The sequence below is a fragment of the Rana temporaria genome, chromosome 13 (assembly GCF_905171775.1).
Source record: "Rana temporaria chromosome 13, aRanTem1.1, whole genome shotgun sequence".
Taxonomy (NCBI): Eukaryota; Metazoa; Chordata; class Amphibia; order Anura; family Ranidae; genus Rana; species Rana temporaria.
This window is the reverse complement of record NC_053501.1, coordinates 107,155,950-107,183,212: the sequence shown is the minus strand read 5'-3', so window position 1 is coordinate 107,183,212 and position 27,263 is coordinate 107,155,950. Positions and strand designations below refer to the sequence as shown.

The 27,263-nt window shown below is 45.6% G+C and overlaps 1 protein-coding gene across 1 annotated transcript in view; it reads right to left on the bottom strand.

The window, feature by feature from the left end:
* The window catches only part of LOC120920116 (titin-like), a 122,899-nt gene that overhangs the window by 82,466 nt on the left and 13,170 nt on the right, over window positions 1-27,263 (bottom strand). Inside the window, exons 5-8 of the mRNA XM_040332029.1 lie at window positions 26,537-26,791; window positions 23,813-24,070; window positions 19,181-19,462; window positions 10,093-10,371 (exon numbers count right to left, since the gene is read on the bottom strand). Of these exons, the coding sequence (XP_040187963.1) occupies window positions 10,093-10,371; window positions 19,181-19,462; window positions 23,813-24,070; window positions 26,537-26,791 (1,074 nt within the window). The remainder of the gene's footprint in view (window positions 1-10,092; window positions 10,372-19,180; window positions 19,463-23,812; window positions 24,071-26,536; window positions 26,792-27,263) is intronic.

The following is a 27,263-nucleotide window of genomic DNA, read 5'->3' as shown; positions in this document are numbered from 1 at the left end:
TCCACCCAAATAAATAGGCTCTCCCAACAGGCCAAAGGACTAAAGAACTTTCCTGCCCATTGGCACTCCATCCATTCATGTTTGAGCTTGCAAAGCCCTTGTCTTATCTAATGTCACAAGCACAGTGCCACCCAGTGACAGAAGAGAAAGGGTGCAACAAGTCCAGATTAGAGCGGAACCAATTGATCGCCTAACAATTGGCCAAGGCAACTATCACCATAGCAACCCTGCCTAAACATCGGGGCGCTTCATCAATATAGTAGTTTGCTATCCTGCCACCAGATAGAGCTGTAGACTCCTTCTCATATGCTTTCCATATCTTCTTACCACAGTGTTGTAAAAGGCCTGTGTCTACAGGCATCAGTAGCTGAAGCTAAGATATTCATACATAGATCAGAGCACTGGCCCCTCCCTCATTGAATGGCTCAGTGTAAGGTTTCAGTCATACAAAGGGAACATGAACTCCTACACAGGGATTACCTTCAGGTACACGATGCAGAATGAGGTCGGTGTAAGTGACTTCAGTGTCATCGGCTGACTCTCCGGCAGCATCTGGGAAAGAGGGAGATGATAATGACTTATTTTTCTGTATTAAATTTGCACAATGCAACATTTATTTAAAGCAGAACTCCACCTAAAAATAAATATTGTAGCTTAGCAAAAGTGAAACAAAAAAAAATTAAATTCACCTTTGAAAATAATCACCATCAATCCTCCCCAGTGTCCTGGGCCTCCAGGTTGAATGGCCGCATCATTCAACCCACTTCCTGTGAGCCCAGGGCGCTACTGCACTAAATAGTGCTAGTGGGTGACATACAGTCCAACAGAAAGCAAAGAGGAAGGACTTGTGATGTCAACAGGCTGGCCAGAAGACCCTTGGAAAAAAGATAGTGGCCCAGATTCAAGTAGCAATTGCGCCTGTGTAACCATAGGTTACACAACGCAATTGCTTACTTGCCCCGGCGTTACGAATGCTCCTGATTCAGGAACATCGCAAAGCCGACTGCAGCCTAAAATCTGCGTGGCATAAGGCTCTTATGCCACGCATATCTTAGGCTGCATTCTAGCGATGACCGCTAGGGGGCCCTCCCATTGTGCTCAGTGTATAGTATGCAAATTGCATACTAACACCGATTCACAACGTTGCGCGAGCCCTGCGTACGCAATTTACGTAGTTTGCGTACGTCGGGTTTCGCGTAAGGTTGCACATCCTAATAGCACGCACAGCCAATGCTAAAGGATACCCGTCGTTCCCGCGTCGCGATATTTGAAATCTACGTCGTTTGCGTGAAAGGCGCTAGACGCCATTCACGTTCACTTTGAAGCAAATGACGTCCTTGCAACGTCATTTGCCGCAATGCACGTCGGGAAAGTTTCCCGACGGAGCATGCGCTCTACGCTCGGCGCGGGAGCGCGCCTAATTTAAATGTTTCCCGCCCCCTACGGGATCATTTACATTAGGCGCCCTTACGCAGGGCAAGTTTACACAGCGCACACGCAATTTACGGAGCTACTGCTCCGTGAATCGCGGGTAGCGCAGTAAATTTGCGGGGGCGCAGGGCAAAAACGCTGCCCTGCGCCTCTGTAACAGATGGGCAAATTCTACCTGAATGTGGGCCACAGTGCCTTGCAAAAGTATTCACCCCCCTTGGCGTTTTACCTATTGTGTTACATTACAGCCTTTAGTTCAATGTTTTTTTATATCTGAATTATATGTGATGGATCAGAACACAATAGTCTAAGTTGGTGAAGTAAAATTAGAAAAATATATACATAAAACTATTTTTCAGAAATAAAAAACTGATAATTGGCATCTGCAAATGTATTCACCCCCTTTGTTATAAAGCCCAAAAAAGGATATAATTAGTGAAATGATGTGCACCTGTGTGCAATCTAAGTGTCACATGATCTGTCATTACATAGACACACCTTTTTGAAAGGCCCCAAAGGCTGCAACACCTAAGCAAGAGGCACCACTAACCAAACACTGCCGTGAAGACCAAGGAACTCTCCAAACAAGTAAGGGATAATGTTGTTGAGAAGTACAAGTCAGGGTTGGGTTATAAAAAAATATCCAAATCTTTGATGATCCCTAGGAGCACCATCAAATCTATCATAACCAAATTGAAAGAACATGGCACAACAGCAAACCTGCCAAGAGTCGGCCGCACACCAAAACTCACAGACCGGGCAAGGAGGGCATTAATCAGAGAGGCGGCACAGAGACCTAAGGTAACCCCGGAGGAGCTGCAGAGTTCCACAGCAAAGACTGGAGTATCTGTATATAGAACGACAATAAGCCGTACGCTCCTTAGAGTTGGGCTTTATGGCAGAGTGGTCAGAAGAAAGCCATTCATTTCAACAAAAAACAAAATGGCACGTTTTGAGTATGGAGGAAACGCCCAAAATGTATGGAGGAAGGTGCTCTGGTCTGATGAGACTGAAATTTAACTTTTTGGCCATCAAAGAAAACGCTATGTCTGGCGCAAACCCAACACATCACATCACCCAAAGAACACTATCCCCACTGTGAAACATGGTGGTGGCAGATCATGCTGAGGGGATGTTTTTCAGCAGTCGGGACTGGGAAACTGGTCAGAGTTGAGGGAAAGATGGATGGTGCTAAATACAGGGATATTCTTGAGCAAAACCTGTACCACTCTGTGTGTAATTTGAGGCGAGGACAGAGGTTCACCTTCCAGCAGGACAATGACAAACACAATGCTAAAGCAACACTTGAGTGGTTCAAGGGTGAAAAGTGTAAATGTGTTGGAATGGCCTAGTCAAAGCTCAGACCTCAATACAATAGAAAATGTGTGGTCAGACTTAAAGATTGCTGTTCACAAGCGCAAACCATCCAACTTAAAGGAGCCGGAGCAGTTTTGAAAGGAGGAATGGGCACAAATCTCAGTGGTAAGATATGGCAAACTCATAGAGACTTATCCAAAGCGACTTGAGGCTGCGATAGCCGCAAAAGGTGGCTCTACAAAGTATTGACTTTAGGGGGGTGAATAGTTATTCACGTTGGGGGTAATCCACAAAAGGCATACGCCGGCGTATCTACTGATACGCCGTTGTATCCCTGTTTCTATCTATGGAACTGATCCACAGAATCAGTTTACCATAGATAGGCAGAAGATCCGACATGTGTAATTGAATTACACTGTCGGATCTTAAGGATGCAATTCTAGGCCGGTCGCTAGGTGGCGAGGCCATTGCGGCTGGCCTAGAATATGCAAATGAACACTTACGGCGATCCACGAACGTTCCGACGGGCCCGTCGCGCTAAATCTACGTCGCTTACGTCGAGTTACACCGCGTAAAAATAGGGCTGAGTCCTATTTGACTAAGCCCTATTAAGTATGGCCGTCGTTCCCGCGTCAAAATTTTCAACTCTACGTCGTTTGCGTAAGACGTTCGTGAATGGCGCTGGACGCCATTTACGTTAACGTCTAAGCAAATGATGTCGGAGCGACGTCAGTTAGCGCAATGCACGTCGGGTAAGTTACCCGACGGAGCATGCGCAGTACGTCCGGCGCGGGAGCGCGCCTAATTTAAATGGGAATCGCCCATTTGTATTAGGAACGCCTTGCGCCGGACGGAGTTAAGTTACACCGCCGCAAATTTCCAGGTAAGTGCTTTGTGGATCGGCACCTAACTTGGGAGATTTGCGGCAGTGTAACTTAACTCTGAAAAGTTAAGTTGCGCTCGGCGGCTGTGGATCTGGCCCGTTGACTTTTTCAGTTTTTTTGTCCCATTTGTTGTTTGCTTCACAATAAAAAAAAAAATATTCAAAGTTGTGAGCATGTTCTGTAAATTAAATGATGCAAATCCTCAAACAATCCATGTTAATTCCAGGTTGCGAGGCAATAAAACACGAAAAATGCCAAGGGGGTGAATACTTTTGCAAGGCACTGTATATATAATCAGCCATGATATGCCTGCATTGCATACAAAAGCTTAAAGCGGGGGTTCACCCTATTAAAAAAAAAAATATATATATTTTTTTATTATACCATTACATTCGGCATCGTAGCGCGAGCTACGGTATGCCGGTCTTACATTTTTTATCCCCGTACTCACTGTGCTATGGATCATTGAAGATTCCGGGGAATGGGCGTTCCTATGGTGAGAGAAGGTGATTGACGGCCGGCCCTGGCACGTCACGCTCCTCCGGAAATAGCCGAAATAGGCTTGGCTCTTCACGGCGCCTGCGCATAGCCTGTGCGCAGGCGCCGTGAAGAGCCGAGACCTACTCCGGCTGTCTTCGGGGAGCGTGACGTGCCAGAGCCGGCCGTCAATCATCCTCCCTCTCCATAGGCACGCCCATTCCCCGCGGGAGTCGGAAACTTCAATGATCGATAGCACAGTGAGTACGGGGATAAAAAATGTAAGACCGGCATACTGTAGCTCGCGCTACGATGCCGAATGTAATGCTAGAATGATGTTAAGGAGGGTGAACCACCGCTTTAAACACCAAGTAATGTCTTTTGGCCTATAATAAAGTATGTAATAAAATTGAAAAGGTTTTATATACAATTTCTATTAGCACATTGATGTAGGGGGAAAGAAGGAACCAAGAAAGACAAAACATAAGGGGCTAGATTCAGAAAGAATTTACGTCGGCGTATCTATTGATACGCCGCGTAAATTCTAGGATGCACCGGCGTATCTTCTTTCTGTATTCAGAAAGCAAGATATGCCGAAATTTGGCTAAGATACGACTGACGTAAGTCTCTTACGCCGGTGTATCTTAGTTGCATATTTACGCTGGCCGCTAGGTGGCGCTTCCGTAGATTTATGCGTAGAATATGTAAATGACCTAGATACGCCTATTCACGAACGTACTTGTGCCCGATACGCCGTTTACGTAAGGCTTACGTCCGGCCTAACGTTACTCCTGCTAGATGAGGAGCAGCCAATGTTAAGGTATGGACGTCGGAAAAACAGCCGTCGAATTTTACGTCGTTTACGTAAGTGGTACGTGAATGGGGCTGTGCGTAGGTTACGTTCACGTCAACAGCATTGAGCCGACGTAACTTAGGGAGTATATGCGACGTGACTCTGAGCATGCGCGCACATGCGCGGATCGTTAGTGCAAAAGTTTACATGGGGTCAAGGCTACTTTGAATACAACACGCCCACTACCTTCCACATTTGAATTAGGCGGGCTTACGCCTGCCTAGTTACACTACGCCGGCGCAACGTACGGCGCCAGACCTTTGTGAATAATGGTCTGGGCGCCCTATTTTACGCCGGCGTAGCGCATATGAGATGCGCTACGCCGGCACAACTATACGCTGAGCTACGTGAATCTAGCCCAAGAAGAATAAACTTCAACTTTAAGTCATGTATAATCGAGAAACTGCTGTTGGTAGCATATTTGTACTACATCCTAGTCTTCAGTACTCCTTTATTACAATAATAAGGGTCATACGTGTTGGAGAAATCTGAGGCTCCGGTTGCAGTCCTCTTCGTTGATGTGGACACCCAGTGGTTGGCCGGTGCAGCTTGTGTCTGTACTTCAAGAGCAAGAAAGTGGCAACCAAGAGCAAGGCCAGAGGAGTCACAATGATTATTGGCATTGCGTACTTGCTACTTTTCTCTGCATAAAGGAAAATAGAAAAGTTTTTAGTTCATGAAAACAGATACTGCATATTAGTAGATGCACACAGGGCCAGGACAAGGGGTGGGCAAGAGGACAACCTGCCCTGGGCACCGTTTTTTTATGTGCGGGAGGGGGGTGCTGGGAGCTGGTCGGTGCTCCATTCTCTAGCTGACTGAATGACATCAGTAATGCTCAGGGTTAAAGTGATTGTAAACCCTTTACAACCACTTTTACCTATAAGTAAGCCTAGATTAAAGGAACACTAAAGGCAAACAATTTTTTCTAAATAACAAACATGTTATACTTACCTCCACTGTGCAGCTAGTTTTGCACAGAGTGTCCCCGATCCCTGTCTTCTGGGGTCCCTTGGCGGCTGTCTCAGCTCCTCCTCACAAAAGCTTTCCACCTTCATGCAAGCTCGCATAGTGGAAAGCTTTTGCGAGCGTACTCCCGCGATACAACAGCGGGCATAGCCGCCGACTGTATCACTTTGCCCCGCCACCCAGTGTGCCGCGTCATCCATTGTGATTAACAGCAGCGCCAGCCAATGGCTGCGCTGCTATCAATTCTATCAATTCCTAGCCAATCAACAGCCAGGCTGGGAACCGATGAGGATCACGTGGACGCTCGCGGGACTTTCGAGGGGTCAGATAAGTAAAACGGGGGTTTGGGGGGGCCGGTATCGTCGGATGTTTTTTCACCTTAATGCATAGGATGCATTAAGGTGAAAAAACATTTACCTTTACAACCCCTTTAAGGCTTATCTGTAGGTGCTCAAAATATCTCCTAAATCTTCACGGTTTAGGAGATATTTACAATAATGACGGGCGCCGATGTTTACGGCGCATTTTAGAAATGGCCATTGTGCCGTTCCTAAAGGAAGCATGCGTGGGAGTGAAGTCATCGTGGCTCCGGCCAATCACAGCACCCGGAAGTAACCCCCGGGAGAGATGTCAGCCGCCCGAGCAGTGTACGAGGACGGCTGCGGGGGCTTCGATCTGAGGTGAGTATTACATAATGAGCTAGTATGCTATTTATTATTTAATCCTTTCTGTAAAAAGATTATATAATGTGCAGTGTGTCTCCCTTTTGTAACTTTATTGTGGAAAATACCTTATTTACAGCACTGCTGGGTGCTCACGTGACCCACCGGAGCTCTTCCCCTCTCCTCTCGGCTGATGTCAGCTGTTTTTTTTTTCAATAAAACTTTATTAAGCCTCTACCCATTGCAGTACTCAGAGTGGGGCTGACGTCATTGGGGATCTTGGCCCCTCCCTCTGCAGTATTTGGAGTAGGGAAGAAGAGCTCCTGCGGGTCACGTGAGCGGCAAGTGGCACTGTAAATAAGGTATTTTCCACAATAATGTTACACAAGGAGACACACTGCACATGCAGTGGCGTCTCCAGCTTTCATATTTAGGGGGGGCACATGGGGGGACAGGGAAAAAAGTAGGGGGGCCAACTATAAAATGCAATTATATATATATATATATCCTGGGGCCCTTTACTACGATCCCACTATGGGCCCTTTCATATGTTCTGCAGTGAGCTCCCTTCCTACTATACTGGGGCCCCCCAGGGTGGCAGAAAACAAGAGATATATGTCACCAGCACACCAAGAAAATATAAGGGTCCAAAGCAGTGGGAGAACTATCATTGTTGCAAAGGTTGTCATGCCACCGGGCCCTGGTGTTCTGCCACAGTGGGGATCCCCAGCTGTCCTGTCCCTGCTATTTACAGCGCTGGTCTGGCATCTGTCTCCTTGGCAGCGGCGGCAGTCTATTAGGACCTAGTGCTGGTGACATTATGGGTGCATGCAGGGGAAGACTGGCACTATTGGTTATAGAGAGCTGAGCCCCCAGCTGGTCACCTGGCAGCAGTAATGCTGTATAACCTTCTCTGTTGACATGCTGATCGGCATGTGATCCAGGTGATGCTCCCAGTCAGATCTAATAAACACAGTATTTATTAGCATCAAGAGTACAACCACATGAATATAATCAACCATATGATCAGCAGCCATGTGGGCTCTATGCCTGTAAAGTGTGGGCTTTGATCAATAAAATCACTGATATTTATGACTAGGATTTGACTAAGAGCATCACCTGGATTGCATCCCGATCAGCATGTCAGAGAAGCGCCACTGCTGCTAAGCAATCTGCAGGGAGCTCAACTGTCTACAACCAATAGAGATGGGCTCGGGTGTGTTTAAAATCACACATGCCCGATCACGCCAGAAAGCTGACACTCCACAGTGCTAATCAATGTATGGGCTGCCTAAGAGCTAAGACCGGCCATAGACAGTTTAAATCTCAGCTGGTTCAGCAGAAACTGGCTGAGATTTGAACCATTAATGAGCAGATTCTCTTATGATTATCACTAGTGGTTGATGTATAGTCACTAGTGATAATCACTGTTTGTCAGGAGAATATAATTGCTGGGCAGGAGGGATATTCCCCTGTCAGCACTGTCTGTTGATGGGGGAATCATGCAAGTTTCTTTCCTGCAATCTGTGGATGCAGGAAATAAATTTTCACCGTATATTATCTGCCTAACTGAAAGTGAAAGTAAATTGTGAATGTTTTGAAAGAACAGGAGAGGGGGAGGGAGACAGATGGGGGGAGAGAGAAGGGATGGAGATAATGTAGTTCAGTGATTACAGTGTACTGCAGTCTGCAGTGCACACACTTAAACACGGTCCAGGCTAGAATATCTGGTTGTGTGAGCAGTCGCATTATGCAGTGATGGCGAGCAGAGGGAGGGGGAGGAATCCCCCGCAGAGCTGACTGGGGACGCTCTCCCTCTCGGGGAGCAAAATACAAAAATTGCAAAAAAAAAAAAATTTTTTTTTTTTGGGGGGGCACATGGTGGGGCACAGCATGATGTTGGGGGGGTCAGGGCCCCCTCTGGCCCCCCCCTAGGGACGCCCCTGTGCACATGATATTATCTTTTTACAGAACGGATTACATCATTTTATAAGGTCTTTAAAGCGGTGGTTCACCCATAAAAACGACTTCCCCCTATTACACTGCCCCCCCGCATTACAATACGATTATGCCTTTAATTTTTTTTTGGCTGCTGTACATACCTGGGTACAGCTATTCACCCGTGTCCTCCGGGTTGCGAGTCCCGCGGGAGTGGGCGTTCCTACCATGGCGGTGATTGACGTTTTGACTAAAAAATGAGCTCCCCCCGTCGCGTAAGCCGCGTCACGACTGGCGAAAGGAGCCGAACTGCGATGCGCAGGCGCAGTATAGCGCCGACTCGCTGTTCGGCTCCTTCCGCCAATCGTGACGCTGCTTACGCGACGGGGGGAGCTCGTTTTTTAGTCAAAACGTCAATCACCGCCATGGTAGGAACGCCCACTCCCGCGGGACTCGCAACCCGGAGGACACGGGTGAATAGCTGTACCCAGGTATGTACAGCAGCCAAAAAAAAATTAAAGGCATAATAGTATTGTAATGCGGGGGGGCAGTGTAATAGGGGGAAGTCGTTTTTATGGGTGAACCACCGCTTTAAACAAAGGTTTATTTTTGAGATTACAGAATTTCACAATGCTGACTCCAGAGCTGACAGGGGGAGAAACTTTTTTGTACATACCATAAATAAATAAATAAATAAATAAGACATCCCCTGAAAATAAGCCCTAGTGTGTTTTTTGTAGCCAGAATTAATATAAGACCCGGTCTTATTTTCGGGGAAACACAGGCCCAGATTCAGGTAGAATTTGCCCCTTTTTTACGGAGGCACAGGGCAACGTTTTTGCCCTGCGCCCCCGCAAATTTACTGCGCTACCCGCGATTCACGGAGCAGTAGCTCCGTAAATTGCGGGGGCGCTGTGTAAACTTGCCCTGCGTAAGGGCGCCTAATGTAAATGATCCCGTAGGGGGCGGGAATCATTTAAATTAGGCGCGCTCCCGCGCCGAGCGTAGAGCGCATGCTCCGTCGGGAAACTTTCCCGACGTGCATTGCGGCAAATGACGTCGCAAGGACGTCATTTGCTTCAGAGTGAACGTGAATGGCATCCAGCGCCATTCACGAATCACTTACGCAAACGACGTAACATTCAAATATCGCGACGCGGGAACGACGGGTATCCTTTAGCATTGGCTGCGCGTGCTATTAGGATGTGCAACCTTACGCGAAACCCGACGTACGCAAACTATGTAAATTGCGTACGCAGGGCTCGCGCAACGTTGTGAACCGGTGTTAGTATGCAATTTGCATACTATACACTGAGCACAATGGGAGCGCCCCCTAGCGGGCATCGCAAGAATGCAGCCTAAGATATGCGTGGCATAAGAGCCTTATGCCACGCAGATTTTAGGCTGCAGTCGGCGTTACGATGTTCCTGAATCAGGAGCATTCGTTACGCCGGGGCAAGTAAGCAATTGCGCTGTGTAACCTATGGTTACACAGGCGCAATTGCTTCTTGAATCTGGGCCACGGTACTTATGTAGGTTAACTGACGGTGAAACAAATTACCTCTTATCTGGACAAAGACAGCCTCACTCTTCTTAGAAATGTTGGATGCAGATCTCACTTCACAGGAATAATTCCCAGAATCCTCCAGCTCGGTGGACTGGACTCCGTATTGATCGGATGAATTGAAGTTCTGAACATTCCGTCCATCTCTGTAGAAAGCAAAGTGCAGTTCTGTCCTCTGTCTGGGCGGACTGAGACTCGTGTCACACTTCATGGTCATGGTGTCACCTTCTAAGACTTCCAATGTGCTTACATTTAACACCGGGGTGAAAAACAGTTCTAAAAAAAAATAAGTAATTAAAAAAAATCTTATTTGCAAGCAAAAAAAAAAAATTCTGTGAAATTTTGTTGAAATTCATCTCCAATTAAAGCCTAACTCCAGGTATGGATTTTATTGCATGGTTTCATTGGTCCAGCTTGGAATAATGGAAGTATTTATGCACATGCCATACCTGTGCGACCACTGTGGAAGCACAGAATCTGTGTAGTAGTCACCACTACTACAATGATCGCTACTGTCCTCTGTGTCCTGTGCCCTGCTGCATAGTGAATACAGGGGTTTGCTTACCTGGCACAGAAGACATTTAGAGGACACTTTCTCAAATAATGCAAGGCGTTCTATGATTGGATGAGAGGAGGGACTGTGACATCATGGTCTCCACCTCATCCAATCTGAGAATGCCTTGCATTCATTGAGTAAAATCTAAAATGTTGTGTAAATGGCGCCCTCTTGTGTTTACTATGCATCAGAGCAGCTGCTTGGTACAGGACCTCAAACACAGTGGTGATAACTGTAGTAACACCAACTACTACAGTGATTCTCCGCTTCCACAGCAGTCCTTCAGGTAAGGCACATGCATACTTACTTTGGTCCAAACTGGACAAAGCACAAGTCTCTGCCTCACTTCTTCCTACTAGAAAAACAACCCTCCTGCTTGAGCTTTGAACCCTTCGCCATCTTGTGCCCATCTTCATGCCAGAGCCCTTCTAACCTTCATATCCCAAGGTGGAATGTCCACTCAAAAAGTTAGGATTGCTGCACTTTATTGATGTTAACCTAAGGTGGCATTTACTTCACACAGACATTCTATCCGGGGTCACTTGGTCAATCACTTATAGCGGATGACTCGTAGCAGTCACATGTGAAAGCAGCACACATTACATTTTTAGTAATCCATCTTCCATGACTCGGTCTCTCTCCTCCCGTGGTCATTAGTACTCACTCAGAGGGCTCTGGTTTGTCTTCGGCTGTCTGTTCTCTGCTCCTTACAAGTAGTCTTCTGAGACAGGATCACTACAGCGACCCCTGGCTTGGGTAAATTCCTTCCAGATCCTATAGGGTAGTAGTTGTTCTCAACCTCAGTCCTCCAGTACCCCCATCAGGCCATGTTTGCAGGTTTTCCTTTATCTTGCACAGGTGCTTTAAATCAGAGTCCATGGCTTGGTATTTTGGACAGCTATTTTATCTAAGAGAAATTCCCAAACCATGGCCTGTTGGGGGTACTTGAGGACCATACCTCCCAACTTTTTAAGATGGTAATGAGGGACACCTATCAGTAAAAGTATGCAGGCATAGGACACACCCCTGGCCACGCCCCTTAAAAGAGAATTGTACAAAAAAAAGATTGGTTAAACCCACAAGTGCTTTTTTTACCACTACTATTCCTTTATATTGGACTTTGGAATGTGCAAATGCAGCAATTTAGAAATCAGATGAACAGTTTAGCGCTGGAAAACACTTTTTCATAGGTTAAAAAGTGCATTTTATATACATCTATATAGATCAGACCAAAATGAGGGACAAATGAGGAGGAATGAGGGACAGAGGGACATTGCTTCAAATCAGGGACAGTTGGGAGCTATGGAGGACTGAGGTTGATAACCACTGCTCTAGATCTTATTCTTCTCCTTCCTGTTGTATTGTGTCCTTCTCACTTTGTATTTGGACATGTATCTCTTTACTCTTCTCAATTAAACCATTGGCTGACCTTCTGACCTCCCATGCCCCGTCTGCACTAAAGCTCCTCCCAACCTTGCTTATATAAGGGCACTGCCTCACCCATGACATTACTAAAGGAGGGCTCTAGCTAAAAGGGACCTAGCACCTGATTACACTATTCTTTGTTACCACACATTATTCTGGAAAAGAGACACCTAGTGGCAGACTAGCTAACTGCACCTGCTTACATACCTATTAAAACATTTCCCAATAAACTGAAAGTTTAAAGAGGTTGTAAAGGCAATTTTTTTTTTTAAATAACAAACATGTTATACTTACCTCCACTGTGCAGCTTGTTTTGCACAGAGTGGCCCCAAACCTGGTCTTCTGGGGTCCCTCGGCGGCTGTCTCGGCTCCTGCCCGCAAGAACTAATCCCCTTCATGGGAGCTCTCTTTCATGGTGGTTAGTTCTTGCTGGCGCGCTCCCGTGATACAGCCAGTGGCTACAGCCGCTCACTGTATCACTCGGGCCCGCCCCCGACACGCCACGTCATTGGATGTGATTGACAGCAGCGCGAGCCAATGGCACGAGCCAATAAGATGCATTAAGGTAAAAAAACATGAACCTTTAGTGTCCCTTTAAACAAAATATCAATTTTGACAAATATATCCCAAAATTTTGACTTTATCAGTTTTGGGGTTAATTAGGGTGTCAAATTTTACAGGCATTTCATAAAAAAATTCTGCTCCTCCTTATAGATTTCTGGTAATTTAACCTCTTAAGATCCGCGCTATAGCCGAATGACGGCTTCAGCGCGGATCTGAATATCCAACAGGCCATCAATTGACGGCCTCCCCTTTGGGCGTTCCCCGCGCGCGCTCCAGGGAAACTCTGTGTTGGCCGTGTCCCTTGGACACTGCCAATCACAGATCGCTGCGAACGGCCAATCAGAGTGGCCGTTTGCGATGCGATCTGTGCGGCCAATGAGAGATGATCTCATTTGTAAACATATGAGATCATCTCTCATTGCCGTTTTACACAGAGGCAGCGTCCTGTCTCTGGAGAGGAGACCGATCTGTGTCTCTTGTACATAGGGACACAGATCGGTCACCTCCCCCAGTCACCCCCCTCCCCCCACAGTTAGAACACAATGTAGGGAATACATTTAACCCCTTCCTCACCCCCTAGTGTTAACCCCTTCAATGCCAGTCACATTTATACAGTAATTAGTGCATATTTATAGCATTGATCGCAGTATAAATGTGAATGGCGCCAAAAATGTGTCAAAAGTGTCAGATGTGTCCGCCATAATGTCGCAGTCCCAATAAAAATCGCAGATTGCCGCCATTTCTAGTAAAAAAAAAAATAATAAAAAATAATAATTCTGTCCCCTATTTTGTAGGCGCTATAACTTTTGCGCAAACCAGTCGCTTATTGCGATTTTTTTTTTTTTACCAAAAATATGTAGAAGAATACGTATCGCCCTAAACTGAGAAAAAAAATGTGTTTTTTTTTTTTAAATTGGGCTATTTATTATAGCAACAAGTAAAAAATATTGTATTTTTTTTCAAAATTGTCGCTCTTTTTTGTTTATAGCGCAAAAAATAAAAACCGCAGAGATGATCAAATACCACCAAAAGAAAGCTCTATTTGTGGGGAAAAAAGGACGCCAATTTTGTTTGGGAGCCACGTCGCACGACCGCGCAATTGTCCGTTAAAGCGACGCGGTGCCAGAAGCTGAAATTTCACCTGGTCAGGAAGGGGTATACGTGCCCAGTAAGGAAGTGGTTAAATGACATCTGCCAGAAACAATTGTAACAGTTGGGTGACAGTCTGTAATTTTGCACAGATTTCTTTTTACCATAAAGCTGGAGGTATATTTGTGAAATGTTCCCGGAATAAATCATATTCACCTTTTATCATAATAGGGATGGAGGGACTTCTCTTCATCACTTTGCCATTCAAAGCTCTCCCGTGACAGTAATAATTCCCAGAATCCTCCAGCTGAACAGATTGGACTACATATTGATTGGATGAACTGAATTCCTGAACATTCCGTCCATCTCTGTAGAAAGCAAACTGCAGTTGTGTCCTCTGTCTGAGCGGATTGGGACTTGTGACACACATCAGTGTTATGAGATCTCCTTCTATCTCTGGATATCGGATTGCTCTGATTCTTGGATTTTCAAACAGCTCTGCAGAGAAAAAAAATCCCAGAGGAAAAATATAAATGCTCAATGTACAAATACAAGAGGTGAGATACCAACATACTATGGGACTTCTGACCCAGGGTGAGGTGACTATGCAGAGCAACAAGGGTGAATTAGTGATATGGCTCAGATTAGAGGGTTTATTAGGTTAGCATTAGGCCTAGGTTTCAATTTTTTTAGGCATTACATGTTGGGGTTAAAGGAGTTGTACCAGTGGTGCCCACTGTGCCATCAAACGCAGCCATTGTGCCATCAAACGCAGCCACTGTGCCATCAAACGCAGCCACTGTGCCATCAAACGCAGCCACTGTGCCATCAAACGCAGCCACTGTGCCCAATAAATGCAGCCACTGCTCCCCAAATGCTGCCACTGTGCCCCAAATGCTGCCACTGTCCACACTTACCCTGTCTCGGGTGGGCAGCGGGTGACGGCGGCGATATCCAGTGTCATTCATGTCTTCCCGACCTCAATTTCTTCTCCCGCCCGCCCTCTCCTATGATTGGACGCCTGATAGGCTGCGTCCAATCACAGCGCCTGATGTTTCAGCCAATCAGGTGATAGGTAACAGACCTGTGCACCTGATTGACTGAGAGGTGGGTCAGTCTTAGGAAAGTGATTCATTTGCTTTCCTAACACACAGCTGAGTGAACAGCGAACGCACAGCATTGTGCCTGCTGTTCACCATTTTGGATGCCTATTAGAGCCTGCAGCTCAAATCAGGCGCTTCCAAAAAAAAAACACCGCTGTAATTCAGGTGCCCGGCGCCCGACAAGGCAGCGGTAACCATAGATAGATTCATGCAATGCATGAATCTATCTATGGTGAGAGAGAGAGGGGTGACCTCACACACCGCCTCTGAGTTGTAAGGGAAGACGTTTTTTTTTTTATCTTAATGCTTTATGGGTTATAGTAGCAAAAATGTTTAGCGCTACATGTTTCGCGAGGATCGCTTCTTCAGGAGATAGTATATTTTCCTGTCTAAAAAATTGCATATTAGGGAACTGGAAGTGATTTGGTTATAGTAAGTGGTTAAAGCCTGTAAGTTTAATGGCACCATCTCCATCCACGGACCTCTTTACCGGGACAATCCCTGTTTTACTCTAATTGTGGTGGGTTACTCTGTACCCCCTTCTTTGATGCCTGCTTTGCTCCAGACTCAAGTTTGGGTTAAAAGAGTCTGGAACAAAGAGTAGATATACTGTCTTACCAAGACCGTTATACGTACCATCCTGGGCCCCTCTTTAGATTACAACATTCTATCATTAAAGCGCAATACAAGGCCATACTAGGCTTTAACCACTTACTATAACCAAATCACTTCCAGTTCCCTAATGTGCAATTTTTTAGACACAAAAATATATTATCTCCTGAAGAAGCGATCCTCGCGAAACATGTAGAGCCAACATTTTTACTACTGTATAGTAAAGTTATAAACGTTCTTGGTGACATGTTTTGATATCCTCTAAACCACTATTGGAGAGTTTTCAGCCGCTACTGTAGTCATACTGCAGTTTTTAGCATACTGTGTTTGTGTGTTTTTTTTTTTTTATGACATTTTGTATGTGTGAATAAAATTAGTATTTTTATATAATTGGTGCCTAGAAAGTCCACTCTTTTCACTTCCAACATTTAATCGTTAAGGATGCGGCACTGCGCTACTACAAGCACTCACAGTTTCATCCTGTGTTGGCGCTTCTGTTAACTTTTAGGCCCGTACACACGACCGAACATGTTTGCTGAAACTGGTCCGCGGACCAGTTTCAGCAGACATGTTCGGTCGTCTGTACAGCCGAGCGGACAGGATTCCAGCGTACATTTGCCCGCCAGACCGTTTTCGAGCGGGCAAATGTTTCTAAACTTGCTTAGAAACATGCCCGCTAGAATCTTGTCCGTCGGACATGTTCGGTCGTCTGTACAGACTTACCGTACATGTCCAAGCGCCCGCCATCCCTCGCATGCGTCGAATGACTTTGACGCATGCGTGGAAGCATTGAACTGCCAGGGCCGCGCATGTCGCCGCGTCATCGTCGCCGCGACGGCACGGCCTCGTCACCGCATATCGTGTACGCGCGGATTTCTGTATGATGGTGTGTACAGCCATCATACAGAAATCTCCGGGCGGGCATGTCCGCTGAAAACGGTCCGGCGGACCGTTTTCATCGTACATGTTTGCCCGTCTGTACGTACGAGGCCTTAGACACATAGAAGGAAGGTGTGGTATAGTTCACAGATGATAGCTTGGAAAGTTGATAACAGTGTTTGAGATTTCCATTCAGTGCACAGGAAGGAGACTTAGCACAGCTGCCATTCAGAGAACACTTTGCATTTTCTCAAGGAATGCAAAGCATTCTCTGTTTAGATGAGGTGAAGATTGTAATGTCACCGCCCAGGTACCTCCTACCAAGGAATGCTTTGCATTGCGTTCTCTGAATAGCGCCCTGTGCTGAGTGGACAACCTCCTGTGCTTACAATGCAGCAAGGCAGCTGCTCGGCATGGGACACAGAAGTTGGCCAAGATCACTTTAGTATGGATGGCTACCACAGGCATTTTCAGCTTCAACGTGGATCCCACAGGTATGGCACATACATACTTTTATTGGTCCATGCTGGACCAGTGTAAGTATGTAAACATTGCCATACCTAACTGTAACGGTCACCACCGTTTACGACCTTCCATCCCATCCAAGACAGCTTATCGACACTCCAACCTTCCAACAGACATCAGACATCCCATTTCCCCAGAATCAAGACGAGACACACAGCTCTGTACTTGTTCCAAATGTAATGACAACTTTAATGGTTTCTTTCAGTCTTATATACAGTACAAGGCATTAAAGGAACAATCAACTCCCCACCCACACATCACACCGTGTGGGGCTTCAATCACATTATTTGAGCTAATTACTAAACATTCTAGACATGTCGGCGCCAGGCTATAATTATCATGATCTAATCATTGCACCTTCGTTCATTAACAGCATAACAAACAAAACACCATCACACACAATGATCTCTTCTTAATCCATATCCCTAGACAGACGTTCTGTCTTCGCATACAGCTTGACCAAAAGGTATTCACACCTCTGAGCATCAATAGGCTTAAAGCAGTGTTATCACACAATGAAAGGTCTTCCAGGGGCCTGACTCAATTAGCATGTCACTAGTCAGGACTAATCATAGAATGAGTCACTAATGACTGGTTGGTCACAATTAACCAACATCTTGCAGTATCTCAAAATCCTGCAATATGAACTATCAGTGATGTCCCCTGTCCTGTAATTTAGGACATAATTTCTCAGTCACCCTATGGCCCTATGGGACATAAGGTGACCCTAGACATAAGACTCCTTGGTGACGCCGGTACAGGAGTACCCCTCATCCTTACAAAGTCTCTGGGTGTCCCGGGTCATTCCGTTACACTAACCTTCAGCTTTAACCTGAATAAAAAAAGATGTCTGGTAAGCTGGTGGCTGCATTGGAAACCATCCACACCTAAGGACTTGTAAGCTCCAATATATTATACTTTTGTATTTGGATTTAGATATACTGTAAGTGGTAGGGTTTGAAGGTTAAATATTAAAGGACTGGTTAAGAGTTAAAGTGGAAGTAAAGGCCTAAACTTTTAGTTCTGCTTTCTTCTGGTTTGTCCTAATAATATTGTTATTGTTTACTTTTGCCTGCTGTTGAAGAGTGCCCCTGGCAATAGTGTAAGGGGATACAGCAAACTCACTCATATCTATATCTCCCTGGTGAACCACTAGGAGGTTCATTGCCAGTGGTGCGTGCTGGGGAAGGGTATAAATAATAGTGAGTGACCTTGAAAATCTCTGTTGCCTCCCAGGCTCTGCCTGGGAAGGGTGTGTTGCTGTGCGTTGCTATTCTCCTTGGTCTGCTGCCCGGAGAGGGTGTGCTGTGCTACAAAGAAGCCCAAGTCTGGAGCCGGAAGTTTCCTGCTGTCCTCCATAAAGGTGATGGCATTATTGAGAGCCTTGGGGAAGCTACTGCTGCTGGACCTTGCAGACTCATCCAAGAGTTCAGTGTGCTGAACTGCAGCTGCTCTACAGTCTGAATACTACAGAGCTATGATTTCAATTAAAGGCTCTTTTTCGTTATTGGCTGTAAATGGATATTTGGAGTCTCCATTTTTTTACTTTGGCATCCGGTGCCCTAATATCTCTCCCCCTGAGTTTATTTGGTTGTATAATAAACTCTGCTGGACTGTCTTAAAGTGACTTCCGCCCAATTTTCCTACCTTACAAAGAGTCCAGGATCCACCCTGAGGTTAAATGTCAGTACACTGAGCCACATGGGGTCCCTAACTTCCTCCAGGGTGTAAGAGGGTCCTACATATCAAAAGACTTGTCCATCTGTTGGTTTTGTAGAGCTCAGAATGGGCACAATTGTTAAGAAAGTTTGAAGTTAGATATTCGGTGCTGATCCTCTTAACCCTAATGCCTCATACACACGATCAGTCCATCCGATGAGAACGGACCGATGGACCATTTTCATCGGTTAACCGATGAAGCTGACCGATGGTCAGTCGTGCCTACACACCATCGGTTAAAAAAACGATCGGGTTAGAACGCAGTGACGTAAAACACAACGACGTGCTGAAAAAAACGAAGTTCAATGCTTCCAAGCATGCGTCGACTAGATTCTGAGCATGTGTGGATTTTTAACCGATGGTCGTGCCTACAAACGATCAGTTTTGTTCTATCGGTTAGGAATCCATCGGTTAAATTTAAAACAAGTTGGCTTTTTTTTAACCGATGGTTAAATAATCGATGGCGCCCACACACGATCGGTTTTGACCGATGAGAACGGTCCATCAGACCATTCTCATCGGTTTAACCGATCGTGTGTACGCGGTAGGAGTCTTCTAATTTGGGGTTATGAAATGAAACTCAATCCCTGGGCTGGTCTTGTGGTTGACTCACCATTTATCTTGACCAATATCTCCTGACTCCTCTTCCTTACACTGTTGGTTGCAGTTGTCACTTCACAGGAATATTTCCCAGAGTCCTTCACCTGAGCGGACTGAACTCCATACTGATTATATGAAGTGAATTCTCGGACATTCCGTCCATCTTTGTGAAAAGCAAATTTCAGTTGTGTCCTCGGTCTGAGAGAGCTGAGACTAGTGTCACATGTCAGGGTCATCTCATCACCTTCTACCACCGGATACGGGGTCACCTTTATCTCTGGAATTTCAAATAGATCTAAAAAATAATCATACAGACAAACTTTAACAGTAAATAATCTCTTGTATATTTAACGTTCTCCATCCAATCTGACAGAACTTGAGATATTTTACAAAGAAGAATGGGAAAAAATGTCCCTCTAGATGTGCAAAGCTGGTAGATACATCCCCAAAAAGACTTACAGCTGTAATTGCAGAGAAAGGGGGTTCTACAAAGTATTGATTCCGGGGGGATGAATACAAATGCACGCCACACTTTTCACATACCGTATTTATCGGGGTATTGCGCGCTCCGGCGTATAGCGCGCACCCCAAAGTGGACCCGACATTCCTGTAAAAAAAAAACATTTTAGTACTTACAGTTTTGGTGTCTTGCGCGGCGTCTATCGGCAGCCTCGTCGGGTCCGGCGTCCGTCTGCGGCTTCCGGTGTCCTCTTCGTCGGGTCCGGCGTCCGTCTGCGGCTTCCGGTGTCCTCTTCGTTGGGTCCGGCGTCCTTCTGCGGTGTCCTCCCCGCTCGATCCCTGCGCCGAGTTTGAACACTGCGGAGGCATATACCTAGCGCAGTACACTCGGGTATAGTCGGGCAGGCTTGGCTACTCTCGCGCTCACGTCCTGGACGTCCTGTACGTCCAGGACGTGAGCGCGAGAGGAGCCGAGCCTGCCCGACTATACTCGAGTGTACTGCGCTCGGTATATGCCGGCGCAGTGTTCAAATTCGGCGCGGGAAAGCGGGTATCGGCGTATATCGCGCACCCACGATTTTTCCCTGATTTTCAGGGCAAAAAAGTGCGCGGTATACGCCGATAAATACGGTATTTATTTGTAAACAAAAATTTAAAACCATTTATAATTTTCCTTCCACTTTACAATTATGTGCCACTTTGTGTTGGTCTATCACATACAATCCCAATAAAATACATTTACGTTTTTGGTTGTAACATGACAAAATGTGGAACATTTTAAGGGATATGAATATTTTTTCAAGGCATGATATATTGTGTTTATGAGCACTGAAATAAACTTTTGTGGGTTTGATAAATCATTGTGCTAAAATTGTGTGACATAATTTTTTATTAACTACCACTATATTTTTGTCCAGGTTGTTTTCTTTCAGAAGATATATAATGCTTGGGAGTTTAACTAATCTTCAGGCCTAAAATGTGGATTTAAACATATGTGCATAAAAACTTTAAATTACATAAAAGGCTTTAATAAAAACTTTTGGCTATATTAAAACTTAGATATGTAAATGTAGCGGGCAGCTGTTTTTCTCTGCTGGCCCTGCTTTAAATTTAGAGGGTAGTCAGAGGATTAATTATCTCTGAGGCCGCGTACACACGATCAGTCCATCCGATGAGAATGGTCCGACGGACCGTTTTCATTGGTTCACTGCTGAAGCAGACTGATGGTCTGATGTGCCTACACACCATCGTTTCCAAAACCGATCGGGTCAGAACGCAGTGACGTAAAACACACGATGTGCTGAAAAAACCGAAGTTCAGTGCTTCCAAGCATGTGTCAACTTAATTCTGAGCATGCGCGGGTTTGGAACAGATGCTTTTGCGTACTAACCATCGGTTTTGACCTATCGGTCAGGTGTCCATCGGTTCGATTTTAAAGCAAGTTCTCTGTTTTGGGACCGAAGGACAACAGACCAATGAGGCGTACACACGGTCGGTTTGGACCAATGAAACTAAACTTCAGTCCGTTTTCATCGGTTTGGACCGATCTTGTGTACGTGGCCTTACTGATTTGTTTCCAAATTCGGGCCTCTGTTCCAGCCATGGCTGTACTACAGGTGACCACTATTGTTGTCTGGGGTTCCACCCCAGGCCAAGGGTGGCAGCAGTCAGATCAAGGTGTGTTGGGTATTCTTTCTCAGCGGCCAATCAGAGGGGGTTGATCGCCTTGCTGTGCATGCTGGGGGAGAGTATTTAGGGAACAGATGTCACTGGTTCTGGGTCGTTGACGTCCACCCTGGGCAGTCTTCCCACCACCCCTGTGTGTGGCCCTCCTGGCTGGGGGTGCGTGTCGAAGAGTTCCTGGCTTCGGGACCACGTTGATTTACCAGGTAGGCCCAGTAGTCAGACTGGGTCTACATCAACTTCAACTGTTCATTGAAGGATGCAATAATACTGAAAGGCTGAGCAGTGGTCGTCTGTCAGTTCCTGAATTCACAAGTAATTATCTTAAGAGGAGATCCGGGTGCTCAATCCTAAAGTGAGAGGATTCTGGACCAAACGTATCTCCACCTTTGGGACGGTCGGTGACAGAGGCTTTACCAAAGTTCCGTGTGACGCCCTGGCTGCTAGGACTAGTGAGAGAGGCCTACCCAGGGGCACAATACTCACTCTTGCTGGAGTGGCGACAAAAGTTTATGACTGGAAGTAGGGCTGCACGATTCTGGTCAAAATGAGAATCACAATTCTTTTGCTTAGACTAAAGATCACGATTCTCTCACGATTCTCCAATAATTCATGCCAGAACCCCCCCCCCAAAAAAAAAATTAATAAATAAACCTGTGATTTATCTGAAAAATATGAATATATAAAAAAAAGAGACCAGTGATATGTCTATAATGTTAAAGATCATATAACTCTTATGAAAAAAGCAGAATCAAACTTTGATTCTGCTTTTTTCATAGGAGTTATATGGTCTTTAACATTATAGACATATCACTGGTCTTTTTTTTTTTTATACATCAGAAGCAGTACTGCCAGCAACCATTGGGTGGCGCATGGATACACACAGTTGTACAGAACTGTGAGAAGGATTAATACATCAGAAGCAGTACCGCTGGCAACCACTGGGTGGCGCATGGATACAAACTACTGTTGTACAGAACTGTGAGACTTGAAGCTCAGGCATCTATCCAGCGGTGCAGGCTGCTGATGTCAGTTTTGATATCGGCGCCATTTGCGTTCCACGCTGGTTACGTGGAACCAGCGGTGAAAACAGAAGAATCGCGGGTCATCCCACGGGGAGATCGCGGGCGGGAAGAATCGAAATTGCGATTCTCTCCGCGATTAATCGTGCAGCTCTAACTGGAAGCAGGAGTGCTTCTGACTACGTTTTACACCTGAACCCAATACTTATACCCTTTTCCACCTCTTCAATCTATTGTTCGTTCTTTTACCGCGTTTGGTAAATAAAGCAAAGAAAAAGGAACGCAACGTGTGGACATTGATTCTTTTTCAGCTCTCAAGCACCCTAGACGGCGGAGTATTATGCTGCATACACACGATAGGTGTCAGGGACTCAGTAGCCGATTAGCGCTACCGCGCATGCGCGTGCCCGTGCGCGGCGCGCGCCTCTGCGTTCCAGCGTGGTTCTGTTCTACGGCGTGGGCACGCGCGTCCACCAATCAGGGCGCAACCCGGCCTTTTTAAACCAGCCTCAGACATATGGTGGTTGCTGGTTTGTTGTCAGCTTTTCCTGTTTGAAAAACCTTTGAAGTACCTGAAACCTTGATCTGTTTGACTCGGATTGGACCTGACTATTCTCCGCCTTCTCCTGCACTTGACCCTTGGCTTGTTTCATTGGACCCGCTGCCGTCTCTACCCTATTTGACCACTGGCTTGCTTATTGGACTTCCTACCTGCTGTAACCCCTGACCACTGGCTCGTTTCCTGGATCTGCTTTTGTTCTGACCTGAACGGGCTCCCAGCCCCGTGGACTCTGTTTACACCTGCATCACTGTCTGCACCTGCCACAGCTTTGCTTGTGTCTCGGAACCACTTTTTCAGGGATCTACCATCAAACCATCTCCTGCTGCTGGTAGCCGGTGCCTCTTTGTGCCCCTCCTTGCTGTCTCCACATCCAGGGAGTGAGGTGCACAGAGTCGCAAAGGTAGCCGCCCTCGGCATCTCGGCCTCGGTGAGTACTTACCTTAACGGTTTCTGACAATAGTTTAGTCTGATAAAAACGGTCTGATGGCCTGTTTTCATCAGACCAAACCGATCGTGTGTGGGCCCCATCGGTTATTTGTCCATAGGTTAAAAAAATAGGAACTTGTTTTAAAATTATCTGATGGATAAAAAACCTATAGAAAAAAAACGATCGTCTGTAGGTACGTCCATCGCTTAAAAAAACATGCATGCTCAGAATCAAGTCGACGCATGCTTGGAAGCATTGAACTTCCTTTATGTCAGCACGTCGTTGTGTTTTATGTCACCGCGTTCTGACACGATCGTTTTTTTAACTGATGGTGTGTCAGTCAGCTTCATCGGATAACTGATGGAAAAATCCATCAGACCGTTTTCATCAGACTAACCTATGGTGTGTACAGGGCATTAGAGGTAACATGCCACCCAATACAAACCAGCAGCTCCTTCGGGGGTAGTGCTACACAAACATTCTATGACTTACTTTTTATGGAGAGAAAAATTTCAGCTTTGGAATATTCATATGTGTTCCAAGTTACTCCCTTTATACATTTGTATTTCCCAATGCTCATTGTGTTTGCAATTCCTACATGATATTCAGGTGTGTCGGTCCAGCTTTGAATAACAACATTGTCCTTATAGAAACTTGAAAATTTTCCCAAGTAGCCAGAACGATGGTGACATCTCAGAGTCAGATCATCTCCTTCATATACATAGAGAGGAACCCGCAGGATCACCTCATCTGGAACACAGAGACACATCACATGAGAATATGAGGGTTATAAGACAGACATAGCATTGCCTCCACAACCAAGTATATTTGTAGTATAGCCAGGGCTGGGACTAGGAGGGGCAGCTTCCCTGGGCACAGTGCCTTTATGTATTTAGGTGAGGCACAAAACAGCACCCTGTAGAGTACATTCAACTGAGCTGAGATCCCGTCTTCACCTATTCCATCCTTTATTGACCTTTCCTGCTACCTGGGCTCTACCCTACCTGACAGGAGGAGCCAGAGAAGAGGAGCAATGATGTCTTTGGTGATAGGGTCCATTGTCTGAACAAGAAGGGGGATAGGGAATTGGGATTATAATGGTGCCTGAACAATAGAAATTACAAATAGTACCTAAAAAGTTGAATTATTTTATTACAAAAATATGTATTACATACAATACAATTATGGGTGCATAAGAACAGAAGAGCAATAATATACTATTTAATACTGGCCAAGGTATTAAAGGCCTACTGAGGTTACAGGTCAATAGTCCCTACATGTTTCGCCAAACGTTGGCATCTTCAGGGAAAATAGTGGTAACCAATATTGTATAAATGGCCGTAGAAAAGCAGAGATATAACATGTTAAATACATTGTAAATGTAATCATTTATATATTTCAGTATAATAAACTGGCAGCGCGACATGGTTTATAATGTCTCCCAACGCCCCCACTCCCCCAACAAACACCCCACCATGTACCTAGGTACCTCCAAGAGACCGATGTCGGCACCAAGACTGCCCCAAGGCTGCAATCCAACACCGCAACAATATGGGTGCAGGGGGCAGACGAGGACCTGCCTTGTTCAAAAAGATAGGAGACAACTTTAAAAGAAAGGACAAAAAGTGTCCTTTGCATCTCTCGATAAGGCAAACATGGGACTGTAGTGCTTGTATCTAAAATGTCCCCATCACTAGAAAAAAAATTAAAGAACTCTGTAGGACAAAAATGTTAAATACTTATCTGTCTGGCAGATAATGGATCCAGTTTTCTCTTCTGGGTATTTTAGATAACACGTTGCCCCTGGGTACTGTGGTTGGTTGCACTTGCCAGATGCTATGTGTTTTATTACCAGCAGAGGGAACACTAGAGTGCAGCAAAAGTCACTACCGGACACCCTCGGAAGAGTTGGAGAGCAGTGGTATCTCTGCAACAGCTAAGTATTCAGCTTCTTCTTTTACAGGGTTCTTCTGTCTCACATGTTTTATCCTAGTTACCGGGTCGTTTTAGGTCTGTTGCGATGCAGAGTGATAAATTAAGGTTCTGAAATCTTTTTATCTGAACTGCAGGCAACTAACAAAAGGCACAAATAAATGCATCTACCTTTTCATAAATATATCAATAAATTAAAGCGGGAGTTCACCCGAATTTTTTTTTTAAACCTTAGATTAATGCTCATTTTGTCAAGGGGAATCGGGTAGTTTTTTTAAAATCGAAGCAGTACTTACCGTTTTAGAGAGCGATCTTCTCCGCCGCTTCCGGGTATGGTCTTCGGGTCTGGGCGTTCCTTCTTGATTGACAGTCTTCCGAGAGGCTTCCGACGGTCGCATACATCGCGTCACGAGTAGCCGAAAGAAGCCGAACGTCGGTGCGGCTCTATACGGCGCCTGCGCACCGACGTTCGGCTACTTTCGGAAAATCGTGACGCGATGTATGCGACCGTCGGAAGCCTGTCGGAAGACTGTCAATCAAATAGGAACGCCCATACCCGAACACCATACCCGGAAGCGGCGGAGAAGATCGCTCTCTAAAATGGTAAGTACTGCTTAGATTTTAAAAAAACTACCCGATTCCCCTTGACAAAATGAGCATTAATCTAATGTTAAAAATTAACTTTTCGGGTGAACCTCTACTTTAATTTGTTAAAGGCAATCAGTGTAGGAGCCCGAATTTGATTTTGTATCAGCCCCTTGCAGTCCCCTAAACATCAGTGCTTAGACTTGGGGAAGGAAAAGCATCACAAAGAGTGAATCAGTTGTGCTGCAGTGCTAATATGCGAACAAAGATCTTGCTGATATGAAGAGATAGCAGAGTGACTTATGCCGCATACACACAGTCGGACATTTGACCGGGCAAAACTCAGTCAGAATTTCCGACGGAAAAATAGAGAACCTGCTCTCTATCTAAGTCGGATATTCAGATGGAAAAAGTCAGATGGGGCATACACACGGTCGGAATATCCGATGAAAAGCTCCAATCTGACTTTTTCCATCAGAAATTCCGACCGCGTGTACGCGGCATTAGAGATGAGCTCCTCAGGGGTCTTTCAGTTGATGTAAATGACCAAATATGGACCTTACCAAATTTGGTCAGGGATGTCATGGGGGTTGGACAAAGTTCATCAACTGCTTTTTGATAACATTTTTCTATTTTTGTCTGGAATGAGCAAAGAAAACATTCATTGGTACATTTCCAAATATGAGATAATGAACTGACCATCAACAACGTCCAGTCTGGCAGTGTCACTACTTTCTGTATTGGCCCGGCATCTGTAGTTCCCGCTATTCCAAGTGTTTGCAGATCCAATGGTATAGATTTTTCCTGTATGTCTCTTTGTACCATCCTGGTACCAGACGTAGATCAGACGTCTTCCTCTGGTGATCCCCACATCACACGTCATTGTTATAGACTCTCCTCTGAAGATCTTCCCCCAGTTTGGGGTGAAGGTGACCACAGGACTCACTGCCGATCCTGAAGAGGAATAAAGTGAAATTCTAACTTATGCCATGGTAATTTCACAAAAAAAAATGTAATATGTTCTAAGAAAGTATAATATAAGTTATGCAAATGGAATTTTTTTTTTTGAGGCCAACTTAATTTCCAGTAAGTAGCTAAATACTGTAAATTCCATATGCATCACAAAAAAAAGGTGTGCAAAGTTATACAGTTCATTGAAATGCCTGTCCCCTGCCAGTATACTGCAGAGAAGGACTCTTGCTCTTTGGGTGGAAGAAGTGGTCTCTCTGCAGAGCAGTGGCGGGGCATCCATAGAGGGCACAGGAGTGCCGCCCCCTCTCTCCTGCACCCGTCAATCAACAATAGATTCATGCATTGCATGAATATATCTATTGTCGCCGCTGGCCCCCCTATTCTGGTGTCAAGCCCCTTGTCTGGGGCCGGGCGTCTTAATTACAGCGGTGGGGGTGTATTTGAAGTGCCTGAT